We start from the raw sequence: 20931 nt of genomic DNA on the forward strand, positions 1-20931 counted from the left end.
ATCTCATCCTGGCTCTCAGTGCTGCCCAGCACCTTCCCCCTTTCCTTAGGCAGCATTCTTTCTTCACAGTGGCTACTTCACTTTTCTAAACCGACTCTGCTGCCCTACCCACACCTGTGCTCTGCAGATGGCCTTTCTACATTCTTTACAGATCAAGATTACCTCAGCTTTCTGCCATCAAAGCTATTCTCTGCCTTTTTTTCTAAATATGGCCAGTAAAAATACTACATGCACATACGCATCCCCCTCCCTCAAACCCATATTCCTCTCAGTACCGTCTATTGCCTTTTCCTGCATAGCCAGACTTCTTAAAATGTGTCTGCTCTTCCTTCCCTTCCATCCTTCTTCGGCTTGCTTTGCTACATTAGCTTCAGACCCATCATTCCTCTGAGGTTCCCCTGGCCAAGGTCATGTATGGTCATCTTATCACCAATTCTAGTGGCCTCTACTTAGTTCCTCCTCTTATTGTGCCTCTGTATTGGGCATTGTTAAGCACTTCTTCCTAGAAATGCTCTTTTTATGGTGCCCTGGCTTCATGTCTTCAGATTTTCTGTCTCTGTCTCTTGCTGAACCTTGGTGAGCTCCTCTTTCTGTGCCCATCCCTTAATTATTGGTGTTTATCAAGGTTCTGTTCTAAGCCCCCTTCACTCCTCTGGATGACCTTTATCTCCCCACCTATTGGGAGGACTTACCAAATCTGTTATTTCCTCTCTAGACCTCTGACCTGAGCTTTAGAACGGTAGTACCTTCAACTGCCTATTGGACATCTCAAAAGCACATCATCATCCGAAGCAACCACCCTCACATGTTCATTGGTGCACTGAATGGCACTGTATCCAGTTACCTAAATCAGAAACCTAGGCATCGTTTTTACTTTGCCTGATTCCCAACATTACTCACCCTTTGTACTTACAGAAACACAATATTCCTCCTTTTGTTTCTTTTCTAGTTCAGCCATAGTCGTTTCTCACCCCGGAAACTATAGCAGTCTGTTTTCCTTGCCTCTAGTATTTCTTGCCCTGCTACTGGTTCCATTTCCATACTCCAAAAGGAAAAATTTCAAAATACAAAATCAGATCATGTCATTCCTCTGCTGAAATCCTTCATTGGCTTCCTACTTCTCAAGGTCAAGTCCAGGCTCCTTACCCATGATCTGACCTCTGCTGACTTTGCCAGCTCATTTCTCATTACTTTTTTTTTTTAACTACCATTATCCCAAATTTCACCAAACTTCTATACCCTCAAGGGCACACAGTGTTGCTTATGGTACTTCCCTTCACCTGTGCCTACTCTTCCCCGAGAGCTCAGTGTCCTTGATTATCCTCAAGTCCAGGAAACATTCCTTTTCTCTGTGCATCCAGGGCATTATTATTTACCTCCCTATCAGACTAGTTTTCAAGCCATAATGCAATGGACTGCTTTTTATTATCCCTGACTATATTGTAAGCTCGTTGAGGGTGGAAACTGCCTCCCTTGTTTATTCCCTGTAGTATTCTTGGCACTGAGCACAGTGCACAGCATATTATAAACAAGTATTTATTTTAGAAACAAATAGATAAAGTAGACTGTTATAGCTGTGCAAAGCAAGGCTGCTCGAAATACTGAATATGGACAGGTTGAAGGTTTGGGAAAAAGGGAGTCTATCAATTTGTATTCCTCCATAGCAGTGCAGTAGGAACCGTGTGCATGACGACAGTCTTAACCACAACATTGAAGTAGAAATTGGATAAAAGACTTGGCCGCAAGCAAAGTATTGGAGTCAGAGCAAGAATCTAGGTATACCAAATCCAGACTTAACCAATTCCACTTAAGTAACCACCCTAGATTTAACAAAACTGGGTTTTGTCTGGTGGATGCCACCTTTTGTATGCTTGTAGGGTTCAGCACCACTGCCCACACCACGTAGAATCCTATCTAGATTATTTTTTAATACAGAAGGTTAACAAGCCTATGCAGACTGTAATACAATCTCAATCACCAGTTGTATCTAGAAGCCTTTTTAATCTTCTGTTTTCTCATATGTGCATCATTTTCAATTGAAGAAAAAAAGTAAAAATAATATTAAAGAATTGTAAAAAAGACCCACAATCATATTCAAATTTGATTACTTTTCATAGCTTTTAACTATACATATATATACATATTTTTATCTTGTTATATGTAACTTTGTATGCTGTACATACACTTTTCCCAAATTTCTACATAGCACTCCAGTGACTATCGTTTGACATCATGACACTTTGCTTATTTAAAGTTTTTTCTGTTAGGCTAAATTCTCAGAGATGGGATTATAGGGTCAGAGAGTGTAAAAATTGTAAGGCTTTTGCTTTGGGATGTCCATGGTTTTCCAAAAGGGTTATGCTAGAAGTTGGCAGGAGCATGAAAGTACAAGGTTTCTTAATGACCTTGAAGCATTGAAGTGAGTGAGGTGAGAGCGGAAGAGAGAGTTGTGTACATAAAATCTTATTTATATTGGTTTAGCTTTTATGATGTGTCACAAGGGATTATTTTTTTAAATAGGGAGAAATAATTTTGTATCAGATGACAATATATTCAAATAAAAATAGCCTTTAAAGAGTAAATGAAAATTTGTACCTGTTGCAACTCTGTTTATTCCATGTTAACTCCTAGATATTCTAAAATTCATCCTTTTAAGTCAGAACATTCAAGAGCTGAGTACATAGGTTGAATTTTAACCCTTTTTTTTTTTTTTTTTTTGGCCCCAACCAGGGATTGAACCCACACCCTCAGCAGTGAAAGCTTGGAGTCCTAACCATTGGACTGCCAGAGAACTCCCTTGGGTCCGATTTTGTCAAATCTACATTCCTTAAGAGAAAATTGTTAAAATTGTTTAAAATTGAGAGAAGATTGTAAAGTCTTTCATAAGGCATCCCAGTATAAATATGATATTAATGATTCTGTTATTTACTCCATTTGTGCCTTTGAGCTTTTTAATTAATTAATTTATTTATTTATGGCTGCGTTGGGTCTTCGTTGCTGCGCGTGGGCTTTTCTCTAGTTGTGGCGAGTGGGGGCTACTCTTCGTTGCAGTGTGCGGGCTTCTCATTGCAGTGGCTTCTTTTGTTGCGGAGCATGGGCTCTAGGCACACGGGCTTCAGTAGTTGTGGCACATGGGCTCAGTAGTTGTGGCTCGCAGGCTCCAGAGCGCAGGCTCAGCAGTTGTGGCACACAGGCTTAGTTGCTCCATGGCATGTGGGATCTTCCCGGACCAGGGCTCAAACCCATTTCCCCTGCATTGGGAGGCGCATTCCTAACCACTGCACCACTAGGGAAGTCCCCTTTTGAGCTTTTCTGGTTTAGAATTTTGTTCTATTAAAATGATAAGCAGTAGAGAACCCCATTGACACCTCTAAGTGGTGGCAAACCTGTCATATGCAGGTCATTTAAAAGCAGACTAGAGTTGAATGCAAAAAGCATTACAGAATGAAGTAGAGTATAATTACAGTTTATATATACCTATAGCTGGATATACATATTTGTCAGAGTACTCCAAAGTTTTTTCTCCTAAGGGATGCGAGTAGAAAGTGAGAAACTTGAAGTTCTTACTTTTATATACGTCCATGTTGTTTCAACGTTCATTTAACAATGTGCGTGTATTCTGTTTAATAATTTTTTTTTTTTAACAGAACACTGCCCAGTTTCCTTGACATGGGTAACAGTTTCGCGGAGGCAAGCTTTCATGAGGAGATTCTGTTTCAGTGATTAAACTGGGAGGAGAAATCTGTCAGTGAGTTGTTCCTGCTGCTTATAAGGAGTCAAAATGTAGTGCTTATTTTTTTCCCTTTCTCTCTCAGGTCATTTGGATCCAGGATTCCTAGCAAGTGACAAAACATCTGCTGGCAATGCACCACTCAATGAAGAAATTAATATTGCTTCTTCAGATAGTGAAGTGGAGATTGTGGGAGTTCAGGAACATGCAAGGTAGGATATTAATTGGAGAGAAGAAAATGGTACGGCATGCCATGGCATGGCTGGCATGAATGGTGGGGCTATTTCGCAAATTCCTGTGGTTTAAGAAATACATTTTGATTATAGACACGTATGAGCTTCAGAATGTGTTGCATATTGTCTTATATCAAGAACATCTCGGTCAAACATGTATGTGAACCAGAACTAATGTTTGTCTCTTATTTTTAGCAAATGTCTAGGTGGCTTGACTGAGTTTTCTGTTATGGCATAAGTATCACCGTACTCCCCCCCACCCCCAATCCATATTTTCTTGCCTTTCACTTTATCTTGAAATATATTGGGAGCAAATAATTGAGAAATCTGCATTCGACATCATACCTCTTCCTAGAGCACCTCTTTTTTTAACATCTTTATTGGAGTATAATTGCTTTACGTTATTTTGTTAGTTTCTGCTGTATAACAAAGTGAATCAGCTATATGTATACATATATCCCCATATCCCCTCCCTCTTGCGTCTCCCTCCCACCCTCCCTATCCCACCCATGTAGGTGGTCACAAAGCACAAGCTGATCTCCCTGGGCTATGCGGCTGCTTCCCACTAGCTATCTATTTTACATTTGGTAGTGTATATATGTCAGTGCCACTCTCTCACTTCTTCCCAGCTTACCCTTCCCCCTCCCTGTGTCCTCAAGTCCATTCTCTACGTCTGCATCTTTATTCCTGTCCTGCCCCTAGGTTCTACAGAACTTTTTTTTTTTTAGATTCCATATATATGTGTTAGCATACGGTATTTGTTTTTCTCTTTCTGACTTACTTCACTCTGTATGACAGACTCTAGGTCCATCCACCTCACTACAAATAACTCAATTTCGTTTCTTTTTATGGCTGAGTAATATTCCATTGTATATATGTGCCACATCCTCTTTATCCATTCATCTGTCGATGGACACTTAGGTTGCTTCCATGTCCTGGTAGAGCACCTCTCTTTATCTTTCATGAAAGGTTGCAAGTTACTTTGGTCAGTTCCTAACAGTGTATTTCTAGTGATGTTTGTGTGATTTAGGGAATCTTGTTTCTTAGGAATTAAAAAAAAAAGCCACAAGACATCAAATTAGTGTACAGTATTATGGAAATAATTTTATAAGGTTTGTCATTCTTTAAGGTAGTGGTGAGCAAACTACAGCCCATGGGCCAGATCTGGCCTGCTGCCTGTTTTTATATGGACCTCAAGCTAAGAATGGTTTTTACATTTTTAAATGGTTGGGGGAAAAAAATCGAAAGAAGACATGTTTTGTGACGTGAAAATTATATGAAATTCAAATAGAATTTATTTATCCATAAATAAAGTTTTGTTGGAATAGAGCCATGTTTGTTCACTTACGTATTGTCTATGGCTGTTTTGCACTCCAGTGGCAGAATTGAGACGTTTCATCAGACACCTTAGGGCCTGCAGAGCCAAAGATATTTACTGTCTAGCTCTTTGCAGAAAAAATTTACTGACTCTTGCTTTAAGATACAGTCCTAAGAATTAGTTACACCCCTCTCAGAGGTATACCTGAGGAACATTTAACACACACACACATATATACACAACAAAATCTAGTCTTTGGAAAAATCTGTATTGTATGTAGAATTTTTCTCCTATGCCACAAGAGTTAAGTTGTGATTTTGTGATTTCCTCAAGTAGGTATATAACATCGTATCTTACCTTATTCTTAGATCTGATTTTAATCTTTGGTTAGGCAGGTAATAAGACATTCACCAGCATTCTTCTGTTGCTTATTTAAAAGGTGAATTTAGGAGTGGAGAGTGGGGGCAAAATACACATGCACATAAATTGAGGATGCCTTCTTCTAATGAGAACTGATTATACTTTCTGAAAGCATTTTTTAGTTAAACAATTGGGACTTTAAGGATGTAGATTTAAGTCATAATTTAACATGCCATCTCCCCAGAAGTGGCTAATTCTTTATCAGAACTAGTATTGTCCCAGCACTTCATCCTCTATCCTATATTTATGCTGTAAGTATGCCTGCATAGCTGCTTCCTTTTTTCTTTCTAAGTGGTTATTTCCCCTATTCTGGTGGGAAAGAATTTTCATTCTTTAATCTTTCCTTTACCTCATTCTTTCTTCTCTTTTTCTGCCGTAGTCAAAAACTTTTTCCTATTAAGTTCTCTTTCATTTTCCCATCTATTTCCTTCAAGCTGACTTATCCATGAGATGAAGAAGAAAGAACTCTTGTTTTTTTCCTTTACTTCAGTATACGTTTGTCATTATTTTATTTCGGCATTATATAAGTATAGAAGACATTATTATACTTTTAAGCCCCATGCCAAGATCTTTCTAAAATATTACAGTATTTTTCATTTCAGACTGTGTACTATAAAACTTATTCTGCATATTGACTGATAGATGATGTAGGTAAATTATCTTCAGTTGTGCCAGGAGCACATTATCCAGTTACCAACTTCCTCTTGACTTACTTTTCAAATTTTAATTCAGTGTTACTCATGTGTTCCTATTTAAGTAGGAAAGAATAGGTTATAACCTGTGTTGTCTGTCTAATCGCTTACTCTGTTCTGAGACATATCAGTGATATGTATGGTCCAGTTCTCTATTAACTCCTACCGACTCGCCCTTCTTTATTGCCTCCTTGTGCCTAGAAATGTTACAGAGTGAGCTACCCTTCTTTACAGATTCTTTGTTAAACTTTCCTTCCATAATGATATCTTGAGCTTCTTTGTCTACCAATATTTTTGTTATCTGGAGTTGAAATTATTATATTTCTATTAAAACTTGGAAATTTAAATTCCAAGTTTCTCTCACCTCCAGCACACACACATGCACACAGATTATCTCTAGTACACCCTTCTCTGAACTTGTTAAAGTCTTTTATCCAGATTGTCATTTTACCCTATAAACATCTTTGTTTCACTCTCAACTAAGTCAGGTGACTTTGGGTACATCTTAAATAACATGCTATAACATTACTTCCAAGGACTTTTTCTTACAGGTTCTGAAGCATAAAGATGTGTTTTTTGGGGTTTTTTAGTTCTGATCCTTTAATTTGAATCCTGGAGAAATCATATCTTGGAGGTGACAGATCTATCTTGAAATCTCAGTGGTGGTTAATAACTGTCCATAAAATGGAATGTAGAGTTGACAAATTCTGTTGGAGTACTTTGAATGTACTCTTGTGTCATTTTGAGGGGATCTTTTACTTTGGCCCTTGGGTCTAGGACTGAGTAGGATCTCACTGACTCTGCTGTGTCTTTCTGAAAAATTTTTCAGCAGTTTCTTTACTAGAAGCATGATAATCTTTCAAACATTGAGATTAAAAAGCTGAGAAGCAGGTCAGGGGGAGAGCCTTTCTTGTTGGTTGCTTCGGAATTGCCCCTTTAGCTGCCTGTGTCTCATCTGGAATTTATTTCTTTTACAGGTCTAGGGTTGCAGTTATGAAGTATTGATGGGCTTCTGGCAGGGTTATCGCTTGGAAGAAGGTTTTAGGTTTTGATCCGCATCTTTTTGTTCTAATTCGATTTGCATGCATAGATGTTTTGTTTGGATTTAGTTGTCCTGTTCTTATTTTTCCTTTTGGTATTCTACCTTGTGGGCTTTCTGAGAGCTTTAAAAAACTCAGACTTGGTTCTTGAGTTGTTCTCTTGGGGACTGTGGTTGCTCTGACTTGCGTTTGGGTGCCATTTTTCCATATTGGAAGCATTCCGGTTTGTTGACCTTTACATCAGTAATTCTAGTTGTGATGTGCCTCCTTTTTTTTTTTTTTTTTTGTTAAACAGTTGTTTTTCTTTTCTTGCATGCTAACATCTTCCCCTGCTCTTTTCTTTTAGATTTTGATATGTTCACTTAGCTTCTGTGTTTCTTCTAGTCATAAACTAGAAGGCATGCTTTCCTAACTAATGGTTGAACGCATCTTTTATGGTTGCCTTGGATTGCTGTGATGAACTCCTGTCATTACCTAGATGTCATTTCTAGGTGTTAATTTTTGGACAGTCCAGTTTCACAAGATGCTCTTTGCCAGTGAGATGGAGACTTTTCCATCATCTCTAGTTCTTCTGTGCCCACTTAATTTTGCCATAAGTTTTAACTTATGACCCTGTTGCTAATATTTTTCTTTATCCTTGTTCCGTTTTCCTTCTTTTCTTCTGCAAGCTTCATTGGTAATTGCCCTAGGAAGATGAATGCATGTATCTTTATGTTGTGGAACTGTGCTGAACAGTTCTTTCAGTACCTGTTCTCTGAAGCTTTTATGAATAATCAGACCCTTACCTCCTTTCACATGGTCCTATGGTCCATTGGTTAATGTTGGTTCACCCCTCTGCAGAAGAATTGATGTGGGGAGGCTTTTGCATTTAAGACTGATTGCTGCTTAGAACCAATTGCTAACATTAACCCTAAAAAAAGCAAGGGAGGCAGATAAGCATTTCCCTGAAGCTACAAGGATTCACTCTACCTTCAGTTAGGAAAAATAAGTAGGAATGTTATCTAAGAGGTCACCTTCAGAATCTGTAAATGAGAGCAAAAGTGATTAATTTTTAATGTTGTTTTCTTAGAATAGTAGGTTAACTGTATCAACAGCTGATCATCAGAGCCTGCCCTCTTTTTGTGTTTTTCTTCCTTTCTACTCTGAAGTCTCCTTTTTTTGGTTTTAATATATGAAGAGCAGGAAATTATTCTATCAAAACTTATTGTTTATAAATAGTGGATGGGGGGGGGCGGTCTATGGAAGTGAGGCCTAAGCAGTTTTTCTTGGTTATAGTACTCAAAATGTGGCTCTAGTTGTGCAAACCTATTGCCAGTCATATGCAGATTAAATGCTTTGTGAGAAAAAAGCTTGCGTCTGCACTAGAATCTGTTGGACCAATTATAAAACAGCTGAGTATGTTCCCACCCCATATCTTTCATAATAGAAAAAGGTTATGTGATAATACATGAAACTGTGCTTTGTTAGTTGCCTTACAAAATTTTGAGCCTCTCACATCCTTCTTTATAGGGCATCTCTGTAGGGCTTATAACAATTGTTGTAGTCCCATTTCCTCCTGAAATTTTTTCCCCCTCTGCATCTGGTATAAGTTATTCTGTAATGTACCATCTTATAAAATAGAGCTCGACCTTTTTTCCCCTGTACTTAAAAAAAATGTGTTAAAAGCCTTGTTCTGTCCTCATCCATCTCCTAGCTACCATTTTATTCAAGGTGGCTGAGGTCATTAAATCATAAAAAAAATTTTGAATGTTTTATTGGCTTATAACACACACAGAAAAGTAATAAGTGTACGCTTTAGCTTTTGTACCCATACCCAAGTAACCAGCTCTCAGATTAAGAAGCAGAAGTCCCTCTTGGCTCCACCTTGCCTCCTGTAACCACTATCCTGACTTCTAACAGGATAGCTTTGCCTGTATTCAGAATCTTATTAATATTCCTGACAGATGCCCCAGCAATTGCTTGAATGTTTAAAAGGCAGATTATTCTATTTTGTAGTGGCTGTAATTGTTGTGTAGTAATGATCATCCAAAAGTTGCCTTCTAGAAACTGATTCATGGTTGTTATTCTGCTCTCAAGATCTCTGTACTGGTGAAGGAGCTGCCTTCCATGATGATTCTCACTTCTTTGGCAATTGCCCTTCCAGTTGCAGTTAATAGGAGACAGGAATGCTTTTGACCAAAGATAGGATCATCACATTCTCCAGAGAATCTGAAATTTTGAAGAGAAACAGACTAAGGATTGGGGCTTGAGTCAAATGAATGAGGCCTAGTTGTTCCAGCATCGTTAGGTTCTTTGAGGTACTCAAGTAAAGGTGCTTTTCCAGTAAATTTTCTTTTTTGCTTAACGTAGCCCAGTTTGGTTTCCAGTAACTGGAACTATTTATAACCTCTTTCAACCATTCCTCATTAGTAATTACCATCTCTAAACCTCTCACTCTCCTACTCTGGACACTTTCTAGAATCTGCTTTGCTCTTTATTGTACTACCCCCAGGGGCTAGGCAGTTCCCCTTACAATCAAACATAGTGTATAGTACTTTGGGAGCAGTCTGAGAAAGACATAGTTGGAAATAAACTCCCCAGTGGAGACCTGATTTTGTTCTGGTTCCATGCTTTACTTTCTTAAGACCCTGGGCAGTTGTCTTTTGGTTTTGGTTTTCTCTTCTGTAAAATGGGAAGATTGGATTAGATCCCTTTTAAAGCCACTACCTGATGTCCTGATGTTACATTGTATGATTACTTAAGGAGCAGTGCAGAGTAACAATTGGGACTAAATACTGCTTTTATTTCAGAGTTATTTCTAGGAATTCTGTCAATGATTACATTGACTTTTTTTGGTAGTCATTTATTCCCTGATTTTTCTAAGTTTCTAACCAACTTTACTTCAGTAACTACTTGACAGATGAGCTTTTGAACTGTTGAAGAACTTTATATTTTTAAATTGTTGCTCTGGGCCTGTCTTTGCACTCTGCTGACTCTTGCCGTGTTTTTCCTTACCGCATTTAATACACACGTTTGTAAAGCAACATGATGTGGAAAGCATTGGACCAGAAATCAGACTTGGCCTGAAGTTCCTTTGCCTATACTTTCAAACAGTATGACCCTGGGCAAGTCATGTAACCTCTTTAATCCTCCGTTTCCCTGTCAAGAGTATGGATAAGAACTTCCACATCTACCTCATAGGTCTGTCGGGCGTGTCAGATGAGGAGAAACTGCTTAATAATTTTAGTATTCTGTTGTCATCAGTCATCAAAACCGTTTCTTTAAAATGTTGGATGGACTCATTTGGCTGACATTGTTCCGTGACTGCTTGGTCATTTAATCTGAGTGTATTTAAGGGGTGGACAGATTTGGATTAGACTTTGGACTTGTTTTCCTTTTTTTTTTTAAAGGTTTAATTTTATTTATTTTTGGCTGCGTTGGGTCTTCGTTGCTGCGCTTGGGCTTTCTCTAGTTGAGGCGAGCGGGGGCTACTCTTCGTTGTGGTGCACAGGCTTCTCATTGCGGTGGCTTCTCTTGTTGCGGAGCACGGGCTCTAGGCGCGTGGGCTTCAGTAGTTGCGGCACACAGGCTCAGTAATTGTGGCACGCAGGCTCTAGAGCGCAGGCTCAGTAGTTGTGGCGCACTGGCTTAGTTGCTCCGTGGCGTGTGGGATCTTCCTGGACCAGGGCTCGAACCCATGTCCCCTGCATTGGCAGGCGGATTCTTATCCACTGCACCACCAGGGAAGTCCCTGTGTGTCTTATTTTAATGCTTTTTACTAGCTAATTTTGAAAATATGGTCGCCTCTGGGTTAGTAGCTTCTCTTAGCCCATTTCTGAAAAGATGATGGCCCTCTGGTACTGTAACAAATCTGCATCCTACCCCTACTCTGGCCCCAAGGGATCTGTTTTTCGGCACCTCTCTTGGTAAGGGAGTCATTTTCAGGCTAGCCTTTGTAGGAGCAGGGCCTCTTTCCATAAGCTTAAGGGTCCTTAAGGGCAGTTCTGCAGGTAAGCCTTGTCTATTGTTACTGATGTTTTCTTTTGAACCTAGAGGTTCGGGTAGCATGGGGTCGAAGCTGGAGTTCTTAGGTGATTCAGCATCACTCATCATATACAGCTGTTGTCAGAACAGCTGCTCATGATCCATTGTAGTAGTTTGTGTGATTAGAGTCATGCCACTTGTCACTTCTCACATATGCTGCATGGAGACAGGTCTATAATTTAGATGTGTGGACATCAGGAGCAGTGATAGCTTGAGCTGCCTGCCTTCCTCTCATATGAATCAAAACTTACTCAGTGGTTCATCCTGGAGGTTCGCAGTTCTATCATTTGACTGGAATGTAGAATTCAACATGTAGGTATTTCTGAAACAGTTCTCTCCCAAACAATGAACTCATGAGATTTGTCAGCAAGGCAGTTCTGTCCCTCTTATAGGATACTTTTAGAGAATCTAAACTGAGTACTTCAGCCTTGTTATTTTCACTGAACTAAAGCATAAGTGGTTGTGATGAACTAACCAGGTGTTTCTCTTGTCACCTTCAGGTTGAGGGAAATTGATCTTTAACTCATGACCTAGTACTTAAAGACGTTTAGACATCTAATCTGTAAAAGGGGTATTACTACTTCTGTTTTTGAAAGTACTATTAACAAATATGGGACAGAACTTATTTTAAGAACAAGTTTCACCTGTATTTCTTACTGTTTCATTAGCTGAGACTAAGATTGTCTGGGCATCTTAATTTTGCTCAGGATTTATATGCTGCCCTATCCTGAAGACCCCAGAGGCTTAAATGAATTCAGAGAAGCATCATCTTATCCATTTTCAGTAACAGATCTAGACATAACTCAGGACTTTGTGGCTGAGACAAGAGTCTTGGCCTTTTTAAGGCTAAACTGAGAGAGGTGGGGAGACAGACAGACAGACAGACATGGAGGGAAGGAGGAAAAGGGGGAAGGATATTGGTTATGGGTTTGATGAACTTGCATAGTAGGCTTATCTTAGTAAAAGTATTGGTCAGTACAACTGAAGCTATATTGCCTTCTGTAGGATTAACCATGCTTTTGCTCTTCATTTCAATTGCAGGTGTGTTCATCCTCGAGGAGGTGTGATTCAGAGTGTTTCTTCATGGAAGCATGGCTCTGGCACGCAGTATGTTAGCACCCGGCAAACACAGTCATGGACTGCTGTGACTCCCCAGCAGACTTGGGCGTCACCTGCAGAAGTTGTTGACCTTACATTGGATGAGGATAGCAGACGTAAATACCTACTGTAATGCAATGTCACTGTGTTTCCTCTGCACTGTTCCCTTCCACTTACTCCTCCTCCTCTTTGTGACATGGAAGTTCATTGTCATAGCTTCAGCTTCAGAAGCTGTTTGTGGCATTTGTATAATTGAAACTCATGGAAAATTGCCCCCTTCCTTCTTTTTTTTTTTTTTTTTAAATTAAAAGAAGTCAGTTAGGAAAGTAACTTATCACAGAGAAAAGAATTTCTTCTTTCCCTCAGTAGGAATCTGAGAATGATGAATTTTATTAGACAACTTCATTTTACTTGGTGACTTTCAATCTTAGGAAACTGCCTTCCTTTTAGAATGATATTTTAATTACCAGGTGAAATGGATTTCAGTTTTTGAATCTTGTATTTATTTTTCTGTGTAATAAAATTAATATGTAGACTTGACCACTGTCAGCCCACCCATTGGCACTCCTACCTTAGGGCATTTGCACACATATTAGTCAGGTCCTTTTTGGCACCTAGTAGGGCATGTGCATTGAAAACCTGTCCTTAAAAATAGAAGACAGAAGTGTTACTTTTCTTTTAGCTTAAGTCTTCTGCCTTCTTTCCTGACTTTGCTCCTGGCTGAATTCCCACAACACAAATAATTGACATGACCCTGTGTGTTTATAAATACTGCTAAGGTGACTTAGTTGATCTCCTTGTTGCAATAATTCATAACTCTGGAAAATATCTCCTTGTGGGGCAGAGGCATTTCAGATAGATAACCCACCATGAGGTTTGGGCATCTGAGGAGAGTATTGAGAGATCCCTTTTCTCCCCCTGGTTTCTTCAAATAATGGGAGAAACATAGAACCTGTTACTTAGGTAGAATATGAAAAGTTGTGTGGCTTCTAAGGCTATGGGCACTTGAAAAATCTGAGAGGGCAGTGCCTTCTTCTATAGCTGGTCTCTCCATAAAGGATATAATGACAACTGTTTGATACTTGAGTTGAAGTTGACCTGTTGCTATATTTGGGTATTTTTCTCCTCTACCTTCTAAAAGTGGAAAATTCAAAATACATCATAAGAAACCAGATGCAAAACACATTAATGGCCCTGTAGGTTTTACAGTATCTAACAGGAATAACAAAGGGTAGTAGGAGCATCAGGGAATTCAGGAAATGCCGGTGTTGGAGTTTTGTGGCATTAGTTACTACCTTTTTTACTATAACATTGTAGTTACTAGTGAATTATTTTACAAGCAATACCTAGAATTAGAACACTATGTACTGTGCACAGGGAGGAGTGAAGTAATGCTGGCTTAGAAGACCTCACTTTTTGTTTTTCCACAGTTTTTGTCTGCTTTTTTGTTTGCTTCTGTTTCCATTTTTACCATATAATGGGGCTCTAGCCCTTTGCCTCCCTTCCCAAATGCCTTGGTGGCTCTTCCTTATCATAAGAGCATGAGAACTACCATTTGCAGTTTCCACTCAGCGGACACACATTTATACCAAGTGCCTGTTCTGCCTAAGGCGCTGTGGTGGTGCTGTGGGGCTGCTGCAGAGAACAGGACGCCCACCGCACATGCGTGCGTCCGGCTGCCTGGCTCCGGCTGCCTGGCCTTGTCTCCTGTGTGTGTAAAGACTCGCTTATTCCTTCACCCTTCTTCCTGCTGCTTTCGTTCGTCCGTACACCTCTTCCATGGGAGTGTATTTAAGGATGTGTTCTTTCACCTTCTCTGATAACATCGCATTTGATCTGGCCTCTGTTCTTCATCAACTTTTAATTTTCCTATCATTCTGCTTTTAATAGATCAGGCTTTTAAAGAGATCGTGAATCTCCGGTTTTAGCACCTCATGTCTCAAGTCTCTCACGTGGCCACAATTCTAGACAAAAACCAAAGACCCAGAGGCCAGAGCAAAATAGGACCTTCTTCAGATTCACTACTGGTGTATCCTTGGACCTTCACATTTTACTTTAGGATTAATTTATTGAATTTTACTGTTACGCGTTGTTTTTGACTTGAATTAAAATGCTAGACAGAGCAGAAATGTACAATTTCTGGTCTATATTTTCCAGGAAAATCATTAGGGAAAGAATAGAGTGGATTATATGACTTGAAGTTTTTGCAGCTTACTTTCCCCCCCACTATCAGGGCAGAGCCCCATTTTAAAGAACATTCTTGCATTACCTGTTCTTACGTTAGCAGTATGTTTTGTCCAATTCCGTATAGCAGGGGATTTCCCAGGACATATTTTCTTTAGTCCCTAACAGTCATCCTCTAAGGAGAATTCTTTGGGTGTGCTGTGTGCACTGTGGGTTGGGAGCGGAGAGCGGAGTTGTAACCAAGCTCTTTTCTGGCCTTTTGCTTTTATATTGGGTTACACTTTGCCCTCACCTGTCCCTTTTCCAGCACCCTGACTATCTGGCTTGATGCACCAGAACAAAAATTAATATGCAAAAAGCGGGGAGGGGAAGGGATGGTAGAGATAGCTTTTCTCCCTACTAGGTTGGGACTTTTCCACCTACTAACTAACTATAGAGAGACTATGTTTCAACTCTTCTTTCATTGCCAGATCCAGGAGAGTAGGGATGTGGTTTCTGGCAAGGTATTAATGATAAAATTCTGTGGTAAATTTAAAATTCTGACATTTAAAGTTTCTTTTAAGGGGGTCTTTTTTTAACCAAAGTTTTGCATTTGGTAGCATAGACACTTTATGCTTCACCGTCTCTTCAAAGTAATATCTCCACTAAAATGGTACACTTGGGTCGCAGATTGGTTTATGGCACTAACTTGGTTAAGTGCCCCCCTTCCCCCAATTTGAAACCACAGAGCGGTAACTTAGCTATTGCATCAGTACAGCAATATTGATACGTAGCTGTTGCTCGCCAGTAGTTGTCTCTTCATTTTGATGGAAGGGGCCGGACTGAATGGACTCCATTATTCGTAACAATTGAGCATCCCATAAACTCTGCTTTTATTATTATCAGTTGTGAATATGAACCATCTGATTTGCTAATTTAGTCAATTTTTCATTGTTACTTTTAGCAGATTAGCACCATAGGCAATTTAAAAATGCATTTGTTGCCTGCTTTTTATACTGTGTCACAAGGTTTTTGAAAAAGCTGGGAACACAGTATTGTCTTTCAGTTTAAAGGTTTTTTTTTTTAAAGGCAAAGAGCTCCCCTCCATCCCTGTTTTTCAGTATGTGTATGATGCGACTTCCATGTATATATAAAAATGATTGCGCCCTAACCAAACTTCCTCAGATTGTGCACTGTTTGTTTAAAATAATCACGTATTTTAGTCCAATGCTGTTGTATTTTTTCATTTTATTTAAAACACTACGTACTTCTTATTCTTTTAACAAGTTTTAAAGGGTAGTGATCTTAAAAAAAAAAATCACTGGATAACTAGGAAATATTTTTGTTGTTTAAAGAGTACAAAAGTCATTGAAGCCTTTTGCTCCTCTTACCGTGAAAATGAAATGTTAGCCATTGTATGGCTAGGAACCAATGCACTTGGTGGTTAACAGATCTGCTGTTGCTGGAGTGTGAGCGTGGACTTGATGCAGTGACGACAAATCATTGCTTAGAATTAATGTTTTAAAATGTGTGACTCTAGTTTTTAAAACAAAATTTGGTTCTTCTTTACATTCATTATTTAGTTTTTGTTTCCATTTAGTATTTAATGGTCTTTGGAGAAAAAAAAATAATAAAACAGAGTGTTATATATATATTTTTTGGTGCAAGATAAGATTTTCTGTTTTTTGAAATAAGTCTGTAGCATAAAGGTTAAACTATTTTAAGACAAAATAAAATAGAGTGTATTTAAACAAAGATAATTTCTGAGGATTTTTTTTTTCTATCTGCTTCAGTTAATTAGATGGTGCCTGGAGCAGCTCCCAAGTTAGCTTTTGGATGTGAAAGTGAATTATATTTTGTTATCAGATCTTATTGTTAAAGTTGCCTGATTTTTTCCAAGCAACAGCTGTATCCTACTCCTAGAATGTTTTGCAGGTGGCCTTTGGTGTGTTAGATTTAGATAAAAAGAGTTTTGCATTAGCTTTCCTGTAGCCCCCACTTCCCTTTCCAGTTAGAACCAGTGAGATTTCAAAGCTGGCGAAAGGCTCCCTAGTGCTAGGCCCCTTTGCTCCTGGGAACAAAACTCAGCTGACAGTTACTTCCCAGAGACCAACGTGCCAGGGTAAGATGCTGTGACTGTGTGCACTTTGCTCGTGGTTGAAGCAAATACAGGGTGTTTCAAAAATAGCCCAAAGAACTTTCCTCCTAATTTGGTTCTATTTTCAGGTTTTTTATTTGGTTATCAAAATGACAGGAACTACTGCATTAACATCTCATGACTTTTGTAACTTACTTCATGTAAAGGAGAATGAGGAACCAGACAGAGTAAAGCCTGTGTTTATTAAAATACTCACTCCTGGATCTCTCTATGTTCATCAAATTTTTAGTCCTACCTGCACTGGAAAGAGATCTGTTAACAATTAGGAAGTACACTGTTAACAGTTAGGAAGTGTTTTTAGTTTTTGGAAATGGTTCTTTTATGCTACTTTGTATCTGAGACCTAGACATGTTAGTGCCTACGAGAAACTTCTTTTCTTGGGCTCTAGAAGAAAATTTTTTACTTAGGGTCTTGTTTTTGAACCCATTTGCCCTTGGATGCTGCTTTTGAAGAATAGACAAAGCATGAGTAAGTAAAATAATCTGTGGCTAGTACTTAATCTCATTCTGGCTTCCTCTTTCTATTCTTTGCTGGCTTTTGGCCTTGCCTTCCCTTGTTTGTATGTTTTTCACAGTAGATGACAGCTATTTATAACTTTAGTCCAAACAGAAAAATTACATAAATCTTTACAAAATATATAAACATCTCTTCAGCTCCAATTTTGCAATTGAAGTAAGGTGAATTTCTTCTAGGTTTAGGTTTTGTTTTAACCATATTGCTGATCTATGGAGTGATCCTCCTAGGTCACTGGTAGTTATGATTTTCTTTACTTTCTTGACACAGTGTTTGAGAGCACTGATTTACAGAATTAGAGAAGTTCCTGGGCTATACAGTGGAGCTTTGGCTGGGAGAATATGCCTGGAGCAAAAGAAGGCAGTGTCAAATATTGGAAGGAGCAATGCGCTCAGAAAAAGATGCGGGTGATGGTCATGAACATGATAGTGATGTGGAAAGAGCATCCATTAGCCCAACAGAGGCTGTGACACTGTTGGCTCAGTTCCACTGCCATTGCACTACTTTGCGGGTAGCATGCCTTCTAGGTGGAGATGGCTTTAGGCAAGGATCCCTTTGTGTGATGAGGATTCACCATTTCTTTCTTTCCTTTCTGCCAAGCCTTGAGATCCCATTTGGTAGGTGGATGTTAGTAAAGGATGAGAGCGAGTGCTGGCAGTGAAGTCAACCCTCAGAAAGAAGGTGGCGGCAGCAGCTTGTGTGATCTGCTCATAGATCCTGGCCTTCAGGGTGGGAACACCTCTTGGTTGTAAATTCTGTTGATCTAACTTCTTATTCTTTGGTAAAGGAAACTATTTGGTACCAGTTTTTTCCTTTGTGCTTTGATAATTGACACCTTGAAGGAGTCATTTGTTTCCTTTCCATGGCTGCTCTGTCCTAAGAGTGGGAGGGTGAAGTGTTGTGGACCACTGAGCCCTCACTCTTGTGCTTGAGTCTAAAGCAGGCAAGTGTGACTTTAGGATGGATCTTGGCATCTGCAACAGGAGGGAAATCAGACCAGAGGGTAGAGGGACTGATGTTTAAAAAGCCTGAACCAGAGAGGAGGAGACTCCAGAGAAAGACTATCTGACCGCTAAGGGATTTGATTTCTATGCCTTAAAATGGAGAATTTCTAAGATTTATTTTCCGAGACTGAAAGACAGGACTGTGTTATTTTAGGGAATAATTCATTGTTCTGCAGAGCCGTCGCTTTTCAGGCAGGAATTGAGGAGAGTGGCTCACTCCAGAAAGCTGTTTAAAGGACTACAGTTCTATCATCTCACTTAAGCTTTTGGAAGGCGTTGGATGACTAACGCCCACAAAACCTTGAATTTCTACAAATTCTTTATTTTCAAAGTTTTAAAAGAATATGTATTTCAAAATTTTCACATGGGGGTAAGAAGTGGTACAGATTGTTATCCTGATTTTGCAGATTGGAAGACTGAGAACAGAAGAATAACATATCCAGATTTACATAGCTCGACTTAGCAAGAGTAGATTTTTTCTATGGTCCAAATTAGGACTCTTTAGCTTTAAGAAAGACAAAACCTCTTTTTTCCACCTGTGTTTTCCTTCATTGTTATTGCTGCTGATTCTACTTTGTTCTGGCCTGAGAAGAATTGGAAGAAGCCTTCCTGAGAAGGTAATGTTTGATTGGTTCCCTTTTTTCTTGGGCAAGTGGTCACAGATTTAAACATCAGAGCCACACACCTGCATATGCCTCTCAACTCAACTCAGGAATGGCCTTGGAAACTTTTCCCGTAGATAGATTCCCTGTCTCATAGTTTATGGAACAGGAAAATGTGGATGGTCAGTAAACATAAAAAAGATGCTCAGGCTCACTACTAATTATGGAAATGCAAACTTACATTACAGGACACCATTTCACATAGGCAGAATCAGATAGGAATACATTTAAATACAATAAGGAGGCAGGACAATGGCAATTCACTTGTCTTCTTGTATGAGCATAATTTGCTACAATTATTTTGGAAAACAGTGGAATTGTCTAGTAAAAAGCTGAATATGTGTATACCTCAAGCTATGGACTGAAGGTTTGGGTCTCCCCTCCCTCCCATTCATATGTTGAAACTCTGCTCCCCAGTGTGATGTTATTTGGAGGTAAGGCCCTTGGGAGGTAATTAAGAGATCCTAAGGGCAGAGCCCCCATGATGGGGTTAGCGCTCTTATTAGAGGAGGAGGAGACCTCAGCCTTACATGTAAGACACAGTAAGAAGGCAGCTGTCTGCAAGCCAGAAAGAGGGCTCTCATCCAAATCAGACCATGCTGGCGCCCTGATCTTGGACTTGCAGCCTCCAGAACTGTGAGGAAAAAAAAAAAAAAAGCCCGTTGTTTAAGCCATCTACTCTGTAGTATTTTGTTGTGGCAGCCGGAGCTGACTAAGACACCCATGACCCAGCAGTTACACTATCTGGGATGATACCCGTGAGCAACTTTTAAACTGTGGTGGTAGCCTAGGTAGGGAAGTCATGAAATCAGTTCAGTGTCTGTAAACCATCTTTTGTTTATTTAAGGAAATATTAACAACATAGAAATAACAGGAGACAATATTGTTACATGAAACTTTTGTTATATACTGATAAACATCTACACACAAACATATGTATGTGTGCATAGGGTCAAGATATAAAATGTATTTTATTTATTTTTACTGTGGGTTGCAGTAAAAAGATATGGAAAGCCCTGGTTCTAGAGAAACTGGTTTACATGCTCAGAAATGTTTAGTGTCATTTTTCCCCAGTTTTTGGCTATTTCAACATGGATGTTCATCTGTAGGATGGATAAACATTGTGTTTATAGAAGGTGTAGCCACTGTGAAAATTAATGAACTAGAGCAATATTTATACACTTATATTAGTTATATCAACATGGATAAACCTCAACACTGTGGAGTGGAAAAAAAGCAAGTTGCAGAATCTGTACTACATGATGCCATTTATATGAAGTTCAAAAAGACAAAACAATACTACATATTGGTAAAAAATTGATACACACATAATAAGAGTATAAAGAAATGCACGAGAACAATAACACCAAATTCAGAGTAATGTTTGCCTCTGGAGAGGGAGGTAAGGAGGGGACACGGGGACTTCAACTTTACTGGCAAAATTTCTTAAGCTGGGTAGTGGGGACACAGATGTATGTTATTATTTGTACCTTTATGTATATCTTAAATATTTCATAATAAAAATTGTTCTCTGTCTCAAGCACAAGGAATAAAAGCTCTTTATGACGTTCCAGATGATATTAGTGGAAATGAGTAAGATCTGAAGCTGATTCCTTTTAGATGCCCTCAATACTTTTTGGATATGTCACCATAAGCAACAACAAAAAATAAATTTGATAAATTGGGCTTTAACAAAATTAATTTTGTGCTTCAAAGGACACCATCAAGAAAGTAAAATGATAACCTGTGGAATTGGGACAAAATATTTGTAAATCCTATATCTGATAAGAGACTTGTATCTAGAATATATAAAACTCTTTCAATTCAATAATAAAAGACAAAAAACCCAATTAAAAAAAATCTGAGTAGACATGTCT

At 39.0% G+C, this 20931-nt stretch overlaps 1 protein-coding gene across 6 annotated transcripts in view; it reads left to right on the forward strand.

The window, feature by feature from the left end:
* The window catches only part of C14H18orf25 (chromosome 14 C18orf25 homolog), an 84507-nt gene extending 63910 nt beyond the window's left edge, over nt 1-20597 (forward strand). For all 6 annotated transcript variants that reach the window (XM_036874217.1, XM_036874214.1, XM_036874216.1 and 3 more), the window contains 2 exons: nt 3816-3942; nt 12498-20597. In XM_036874217.1, the coding sequence (XP_036730112.1) occupies nt 3816-3942; nt 12498-12687 (317 nt within the window). In that variant the 3' untranslated portion in view covers nt 12688-20597. The remainder of the gene's footprint in view (nt 1-3815; nt 3943-12497) is intronic.
* Nucleotides 20598-20931: the final 334 nt, after the last annotated feature.

Source organism: Balaenoptera musculus, chromosome 14 (genome assembly GCF_009873245.2).
Source record: "Balaenoptera musculus isolate JJ_BM4_2016_0621 chromosome 14, mBalMus1.pri.v3, whole genome shotgun sequence".
In the NCBI taxonomy this organism is placed as follows: domain Eukaryota; kingdom Metazoa; phylum Chordata; class Mammalia; order Artiodactyla; family Balaenopteridae; genus Balaenoptera; species Balaenoptera musculus.